We start from the raw sequence: 9,223 nt of genomic DNA, 5'->3' as shown, positions 1-9,223 counted from the left end.
CACACACACACACATATATAGGAGTATGTAACATCCTGAGCCAACCCACCTCAGCTGCACCAGCTTCCTTCAGTAGTTTTATAATGGGGGAGATGGTGTTGCCTCTGACAATAGAGTCATCAACTAGCACCACTCTTTTCCCAGCAAAGTTGTCTGTCAAAGCCCCAAACTTCTTGGCAACTCCCAGCTGCCTCAAGCGGGTATTCGGTTGGATAAACGTTCTCCCAACATAGCGGTTCTTACACAGAACCTCAATATATGGCAGCCCAGACTGTGAGAAGGGAAGGAGAAGAAGAAAGCTTGTGAGGACAAAGGTCCATCAGGTGGTGAGTGTATCACAGCACCTATTTACAGTGCAGACAGCTTGCAGACCGACCTGCTGAGCATATCCCAGTGCAGCAGGAGTTGCAGACTCTGGCACAGTGCTGACCACGTCTGCGTCTGTTGGAGCCTCAATGGCTAACTGCCGCCCACAGCGCTGCCTCACAGTATAGACCATCTGCCCTGCAGTACAGTGGTATAAGATACTGAACATTTCACTTAGACAAGCTATTTCAATGATTCTACAAGAAAACCCAACAGTTATAGACAGTGAGAGGTATAAATAAATGTTCAAACCTTCAAAAATAGAGTCTGGTCTGGCAAAGTAAACATATTCAAATATGCAGAAGGCAGGGAGGTCTCCCTCAGGCCGAGGGACAACACTCAGAGACTTGATGCCGTGCTTGGATATCTGGACTATCTCTCCTGGTAAGACCTCTCTGTAATACCTGAGAATCAGGAAGGACATGAAAATGGTCATTAACCAAAGCACCTCCATTATTATGCAGGAAACATTACACTGATGGCAAAAACTGACCTGGCACCGATGGACTGGAAGCTACAGGACTCTGATGACACAACCCACCCCTCAGTGTCCTCCTCTCCAGCACCTGACCAAAGGGACAAAGAATGACGTTAATCATCCACCAGCATACACATCTGACCTCTGACCAAACCAAGGCCGGCCTGGCTTGAGCGCTGATAAGCTCTCGTGAGGCCTCGTCTTTATCAGCAGAAGAAGTTTTTAACTTTTAAGGACAAACATGTTGAGAATACCTGAACTGTGCAGTTTAGAGATGGGAACAATTCGTCCAATGCACAGGGGTCGATTTCCATAAGGGTCACGCACCGCATAGATAACATCTTTGAACATCACCAACAGCGAGTACGACGTAGGGGTCTCAGTCATCAGGTTTTTAATTCTACAATCCAAAAATAAATAAATAAATAAATAAATAAATAAATGTATTTAAATAGTGCAGTGAAAAAATATTTTTGCAGCATAGTAACAGAACACATAACACTGACCTGGCAACCCAGTCTGGTGCGTCCAGCTCCTCCATAGGTGGAGTCAGCGCCAGCAGTTGGGTGATGAGCTCGCTGTCTGAGCTGGTAGAGAGGCCTACACCATGGCGCATTACCTGCACGCCATATTTACAATGAATGACTCAGCATATATACAGAAATATATACAGAAGTGTTATTTTATGCAGGTTAATATCCATTAGCTTGTATGTTGTCTCAGAGAAGAACATTATTACACACACACACACACAGATTGATTATACAGATGTAATACATACTGGGCCTGGTTTGTCCTTTAATTAGGATTAAGATCCAACAGACCCAGCAACCCAGCAACCCAGTACCAGTACACAGTAAGAGCCATTGATATGCACCAGGTTCAGTGAGACAAACTTGGGGGGGGGGGGCATTCTCACCTTTTTCCGCAGAGCATGCGCATTAACCAGCTCTCCATTGTGTGCCACAGCAATCTTGCCATGCAGTGTATCCACAACAAAGGGCTGGCAGTTCTGCAGCTCTGAGATCCCAGTAGTTGAATAGCGTGTGTGACAAATACCAAGGTTTCCATAGCGCAGCTTCTGAAGAGCCTCGGGTGGGAAAGCAGTGCTCACTAATCCCATTCCCTAAAAAAAAAAAAAAGAAAAAAAGAAAAAAAAAAGGCAAGAGGAATCGGTGAGAGATGTTCTCAGTGACAGTCTGCACAAATAAGAAAGTAAATAGTAATATGCAGCCTTGGTGTTGTAGAGTGGAAAAACAGGTCACAATCTGAGTGGGACAAAGCTTTACAACAAATTCTATTTAACTGTGTCAAACTGTGTGTGACTGTAAATTAACATTTATTTATAGTGCACATTCAATGAAAAGCAGCTGAAATATTTCCTGTATAATGTCTGATGTCTTCAGTCTAATTATACAAGGGGGCTAGACGTAATCAGTGTTACCTTGTGGGTTGTGTATGTGGGTGGACTGGCTCCATTACATGTGACAATCCCGGCACTTTCCTGACCCCTGAGTAGACACAGACAATCACATGTAAACTGTAACGGTGTAAATATATCAGTCAGAAGGGAGTTTTATAAAAGGAACAATCTTTCTGTCTCTTTTCTGCAAGACTAAACATGACAAACTTATTCAGTGCTAAAAGCTTGATATAAGCCTTAAGGCAAACCAAACTGGTTTGCATTGGAAAAACAAAGCAGGAACGAAGGCGGAAATAAAAACCCAGAAATGTGGGTTTCTCTAGTGTGGAGCTGCCATATATGGAGAGTCGTCTTGCTGCAGTTTCAGCCTATTTACCAAGCTGCTTCTCGGATTACACTTCGTCCCGCCCCCTCAGCACACAGCTTAAGCCAGTGGTGAGGCTGCTTTTCTGCATGGAGGCGTTGCTTTCAGGCTTAACCGCCTGGTTGCCAAGGGAACCGGGCAGCAGAGGCAGACGGATTGGGGAAAAGAAAGCGTTTCCAGGTCAGCTCAAACATGGAGAGAGGAGCAGAGAGACAAAGAGGAGGTGATAGCGAGGTGGTAGAGGACAAAGGCTCGGTGGAGAGGCACTGGGGGGAAGCAGAGGTGCTGGCTCTCATGTCAGTGTGGGACGAGTTGGGAGCTCAGCACGTATCAGAGAGCAGAACTACATTTGAGTTGATCTCAGAGCGTCTGAGGAGGCTCAGTGTTGTGCGCGGCTGGTGGGAGTGTCAGGCCAAGTGCAGGAGCCTGGGACTTCAGAGCAGGAAGCCTGATGCAACAGCAGCAGACTACAGCCCAGGAGAGGATGGCAGGCCAGAGGAGGGCTGGGAGGAAGAAGTGGAAGATGTGGGTAATCAAAGAGGAATCTACCCTTCCTCAGTCACTATCCCAATACAGGAAGGTAAATCTAGGTTCAACCCCAACTGGAGCGAAACGCTCAACACATTTTAATATTTAATGGATCAGAAGATAAACTTTGTCAGTCGAACTAATGTAGCTTCAAACTTAAGTAGAAAAGTTATTCCTGCTCTCAACATTTTAAACGCAGTCTAAAGAGAGATCAAATTAAAACATTTTGATTCAAGCTTCATCTTATTTAAATCTAAACTGAGCCGAAGACAACACAGTGTGTGCATGTGTGTACAGGTACCAGGACTCGACTCCAACGGGCTCTTCCTTACACCCCGAGCGTGGCTGAAGAAGGGGGCCGCCATTGGACAGACGATGAGGTCAGAGCGCTGCTATGCGTCTGGGCTGACCGACATATTCGAGAGCGCCTGAAGTGCACGCTACGCAACAAATCCATCTTCCAAGAGATGGCCCGCCTGATGCAAAGAAACTTTGGGGTGGTACGCAACTGGAAACAATGTCGAACGAAATACAAGAACCTGAAATACGACTACAAGACTGCTAAAAGCGCTCATGCTGCTGGGGGCAGCAGCGCGGGAGGCCCAGGGAAGTACATGAAGTTCTTTGATGAGGTGGAAGCCATTCTGCTGGACCGGGGACTGGACAACGGGACCATGGAGATGCAGAAAAAGTTGTATGATGAAGAACTGGGAGCAGGGAGGCTACAAACACCAGCACAGACAATAGCCTCGGAAAGCGAGGTTGTCATTGAAATAGATGATGGTATGTATTCGGCCTCCAGTAAATATATGGGTTTGTATTCGAGACCAAAAGAACAATCACGTTGTCTATTCCTTTTTTTATTTTCAGATGACAACAGTGACGATTACGATATGGATGGAGACATGGAAACAAAATGGAGGGGAACAGGTATGCCACGCCAACAACCAGTGCAGTTTACAGTACATGTAATCTTTTCTTTCCTTAATCTAGTTTGATTTGCTCCAGATGCCCATCTAACTGTCGCAGACCCATCCAGCTCTGAACAGTTCCACGTGGTCACGGTGTCGGACACGGGTCGGAACTGGAGCGACCAGGAGGTGCGAGCGCTGATTCAAGTCTGGTCCGACCAGCACGTGTGCAGGCAGCTGGAGAGCTCGACCAGAAAGAGAGACATCTTCGTCCAGATCTCCAACAGGTTAATGCAGCAGGGCATTGAACGCGACTGGAAGCAGTGCCACACCAAGTACAAGAACCTCAAGTACCTTTACCGCTCCCTCCAAAGAGGGAAGACTGATGAAGCTGACCCAAGACGCCTTATGAGGTTCTACGATGAGGTGGACGCCATTATGAATCGCACAACTAACGGCTCACCGCATGACACGGGCGCTGCAGACGACCCAGACCCAGGCAGACTCACGATGTCGGAGGACTGCGAGGATCACGTAGGTGTCTGTTTGACAAAGATGAACACAGTGACCGCAAAGGCCGCGGCGATGGAGGAAAGATCTTCTAGTTCTGGTTCTGTCTCGTCTGTAAGCCTTGATGTTGCACAAAACAATGAAGACCTAAGGCCGCATACAGTCCAGGAGCTTCAGCAGCACAGACTAAAGAGTGAGCCCAGTATAATTATTTATTCTAATTAGTCTAGCGGGCAGGTGTTGATGAAAATAATTCACACACTGTTTTCTACCATCAATTACCAAAATCCATTCATGAAAACTATCTGCATGACCGGATACCTCTAGAGATAAATGAGAAAGTAGGATTTTAATGGTTGAAAAACTGAACCTTTAAATCTTAATGTTAGATAACCCTTGAAATAAATGGGAAATAAACAACCCTTTCCTAAAGCTAGAATAAAAACACTGAAAAACAAAATACATTCCCATTCAATGAAGTAATGGTGTAGAAACACTGAGTTAAAGTCTGTCTGCCCTACTTAATTTAATTACGGTAAATGAAAAGGTTTTTGTTCTGTTAAAGAATGGCCTGTCGTCTTGTGACTGTTTTATGTTGCATGTTGCCTTGCAGGCTCTACCGAAACAGAAAAAGAGGATACATATTCAGCAAACAGAGGAAAGAAGAGGAAAGCTGTGGATCAAGGTCTGAAATGTGCCTCCCTCAGTAATCATTTTGTGTGTCACATGAATTGACTGAAGCCTTTGTCATTTTGGACTCGGTCCCATGATTTGCTGTGGAGTAATGAAATTATGGATAAGGGTACTGCTGACAAAAGGTACATCTCATGACGAAATCCACTGCCAGGCCAAGTGAAAAAGAAACACTGCTTGTCCATGAAGATCTGAAATGTTGCATTAGGAGTACTTCTTACAAATAACAGCCTTTTGTTCCCTTTTTCCCCTTTCAGAGCCAACGCTCCAGACACCAGTAAAAAAACTGGGCACTGACTCTGACTTTGCTGAGAAGGCCCGCTGCAAAGAGGAGCAGGATCACATACCGATTATAAAGATCAACTCAGTCTGTTCAATGGCCTCCGCAGCCCCAGAAAGAGAGGTAATATCTACTAAACCCATGTGATACAGAGTACAAACGGTTACGCAAGCAAAGGTAAACTTTAGAAATGATTTAATTCATCTTTAAGAGCTGCAAAGACTAATCAATTCATTGACTGATACTTTTCTAACTAATAGTTTGTCATTTATAAGAAAACATATCTCAAATGTAAGAAATACTTTTGTTATGACCATTGATCACATTAAACAAGCAATCTGAATATAACTCATTGAGCTGTGGGAAATAAGAGGCATTTCCCCTGTTTTCTGATTAATTCAATGACCATCAGATTCATCAAATAACTGCTATTTTCACTCTACATCTTGTAATATTTCAGTGAATCTGTTACTAAATATTGACTTTATGGTGACATTTATCACACTGAATTTGGGGGAACTGTAAAGCACTACTGATTTTCGATATTAGTTTAGTTTTTCTTGCTCATATTTACAACTTTGTAGCAGTAGAATAACTTTTAAAGTCACCTTTAACATCACATTTTCTAGCAACACAACTTTTGTTACATTAAACAGCAGTCTTCAACTTTGAAGCTATTTCAGCCACACACTTTGGCTCCACACCTGGTCCTGCTCATAACTTATAAAGTCACTTCTAATGTTTGTCCGTTGTTTTGACAAAAACACCCACGTGACCCTTCTGTTACTTACCTGTGCTGTAACGCCACGAGTCCCAGAGTTAGGACCTGAGCCACCTCCAGCTGTGTGGGCCACTCTCCGGAGGCCACACAGCCGAAAACCCCGCACTCCTCCCCGATACCGGACTCCTCAAACTCCATCCCGCCGCTGTCGGTCCTCGTTCACCCGACGGACGGTCTCGTGCCTGCTCCTACAGGCAGCAATCAGCGCGTGCGTGCCTGAACGCGCTCTGATAGCAGTGACTGAACACGTGCCGCAAGAGTTGAGCAAAGGAAACAACGTGGCTCGTTAAAACAACAGCGTAAACTCTGCTGACATCGTTGAAGCGGCCGTGAACTCAGGACTGAGGAAACTTTGTGACTCTTAAATAAAAAGTTTACAGAGTGCAGCTTTAACGGCAGGAAGCGGCCACCATCATTGTTATCACATGAATGTATCAAACACCTTCAAACTACGAGACACACGTGGTATTTGGCGACAACAAAGAATCTATGTCAGACTAATCGATTCGGTCAAGCAGCCAATTGTTTCTTCTTGATGAAATTTTGATAAATCAATCTTCTTGTAAGAGAGAAAATGGGGCTTGTTTAATGGATAAACTCCAAAAAGTTCTTCGCCTTGCAAATATTTGGTGCTGGAGCATCTTCCTCCCACGTGGCGATGAATGCGGGGCTGTGATTGGTTATCAGAATGAGCTGAGGGCTGTGATTGGTTATCAGAGCACGTAAGAGACACTCCGCTTCCCTCTTCTGCTGCCTGCACGCCTCCTGACTCTTCATCTTGAAACTTTGCAGAGTTGACAGCTCGGCCCATTTTGTATTTTGTTTTCCAGGACTGCAGGCTGATAAACAACAACAGCACCAACATGGCCTCCGCACCAGGTACAGTACAACCACCAGTGCGTGTTGTGTGAGCATACACTCACTATACAGCGTTTAATGTGGAGCTTTTATTCTTTGGTGTGTGCGTGTTTCTTTTACTAATTAGAGTTGAAAATCGGCCAGAAGCTAAATGAGGGAAAGACGAAGCAGATTTTTGAGCTTGTGGACCAGCCCGGACTGGTTCTGGTCCAGTCCAAAGACCAGATCACCGCTGGGAATGCCGTGAGGAAAGACCAGATGGAGGGCAAGGCTGCCATTGCCAATAAAACAACGAGCTGCGTGTTCAAGCTGCTCCAGGAATCTGGTGAGGATCTTTTGAATGGATCAACCGACTGTAATAACTTTTCTGCCAGAGTGTGTCACACTCCCCCTGAGGCCTCTTTCCCACATGTTGAGTAACATTGCTGTTGAGAGGTGTAAAGCCAGAAGGGTGTAATTACTGTAGAAGTAGTTTTATAAGCACTCCCTCCTCACAGCATAATGAATGAATGGATGCCACTAGATCTTTTGGGCTTCCAGTTTGACCCTAGTGAGAGATAAGAGGTCAGTGAGGTGACTGTATGCAGACAGAAAGACAACCTTTGGCCTATTTACCAGCTGTGTTAGCTGTTAGGAAACAGAAATCCACCAGTTTCACCATTTTAAAAACCCTCCAGTAGCCATAGTTTGTTATTTACATTATTGACTGATAGTAAAACATGTAACTTATCATTCTTTAAAGCCGTAGTTGACATATTCAGGTAGCTTGTTTTGTCTGTCAGTCAAAAACCTAAACACATATTTAGCTTAATATAATATTTTTTTTAATTGTTTATTTTATAAAGACTTTTTTTCAGCTCTTTTTGGAACACATGGGCTTGGCTACACACTCATGATGGCAGGTACAGTACCCAATTACTTAAATTAAAGCAAAGGTTGAAGAGTTCATTTTGAATCTGGGCTCTTTTATGGACCAAGTTCAACATCAGCAACATGACCTCTACACATTGTCCAATTTAACTGGACCATTCTGGAACATGCATGAGATCAGTTCAAAAAGTGTGGAGAATATATATAATCTTCAATATATATATGATATATAATATATCATCTCTGCTATATTTAAGTATATATTACTATATATATATATATATAATAATATAATATAATACATATTATAGTTATATATATATAGTATAAGTTATCTAATATAATATTATAATATATAGAAGAGAAGTAATATATATATATATATATAAGTATATATTATATATATATAATAATAATATATATATATATTTATATATATATTATGCTATCTCTATTATATCTCTATCTCTATCATCCTCATCCATCTCTACATCTCTATTCAGCTCTTTTGGAACAACATTGACGTCTCCACCTTTCCCTTCATGACAATTCATATAACTACTCCAGATTTGTAGTTTTCAAATTTATAGTTTGTATTCTTACTTAACCTTTTCTTGTAAGTAAGGATGTAATGTGCTTCAGTTGTAATTCTTAGTACACTATTATTTTTATCTATTATATATATATATTATATATATATCTATAATATATCTATTATATATCTATATCTATTATCATAAGATATATATATAATATCTCCTCTCTCTATCTCTCTTATACCTATATATAATATATATATATATCTCTATATCTATTTCTTTATTCCTATATCCTATATATATCTATTCTTACTCATATCTATATCTCTTATATATATCTATCTCTATCTCTCTAATCTCTATCATCCTATATATAATATATAATATAATATAATATATATATATATATATATATTATATATATTAGAGATAGAGCATATAAATATAATTAATATAGATATAAATAATTATAGATAAAAATAAATAGGTACTTTAGAATTACAACTGAAGCCACATTACCATCCTTATTTACCACAGAAAGGAAGTAATACAAACTAATAAATTTTGAAAAACTACAAATCTGGATAGTTATTAATGTCATGAAGGAAAAATGCTGGAGACG

General features: G+C 41.9%; 1 protein-coding gene across 1 annotated transcript in view; it reads right to left on the bottom strand.

Annotated features, from left to right (window-relative positions):
• Positions 1 to 7,045, bottom strand: part of ppat (phosphoribosyl pyrophosphate amidotransferase) — a 9,207-nt gene extending 2,162 nt beyond the window's left edge. The window contains exons 1-9 of the mRNA XM_035653548.1: positions 6,345 to 7,045; positions 2,289 to 2,355; positions 1,764 to 1,970; positions 1,351 to 1,463; positions 1,099 to 1,244; positions 860 to 932; positions 619 to 770; positions 377 to 504; positions 50 to 271 (exon numbers count right to left, since the gene is read on the bottom strand). Coding sequence (XP_035509441.1) covers positions 50 to 271; positions 377 to 504; positions 619 to 770; positions 860 to 932; positions 1,099 to 1,244; positions 1,351 to 1,463; positions 1,764 to 1,970; positions 2,289 to 2,355; positions 6,345 to 6,472 — 1,236 coding nt within the window. The 5' untranslated portion in view covers positions 6,473 to 7,045. The remainder of the gene's footprint in view (positions 1 to 49; positions 272 to 376; positions 505 to 618; positions 771 to 859; positions 933 to 1,098; positions 1,245 to 1,350; positions 1,464 to 1,763; positions 1,971 to 2,288; positions 2,356 to 6,344) is intronic.
• Positions 7,046 to 9,223: the final 2,178 nt, after the last annotated feature.

This window comes from Morone saxatilis, unplaced genomic scaffold (assembly GCF_004916995.1).
Source record: "Morone saxatilis isolate NCDOM2014 unplaced genomic scaffold, NCSU_SB_2.0 Contig12, whole genome shotgun sequence".
NCBI classification, from domain to species: Eukaryota; Metazoa; Chordata; class Actinopteri; family Moronidae; genus Morone; species Morone saxatilis.
This window is presented reverse-complemented; position numbering and strand designations above follow the sequence as displayed.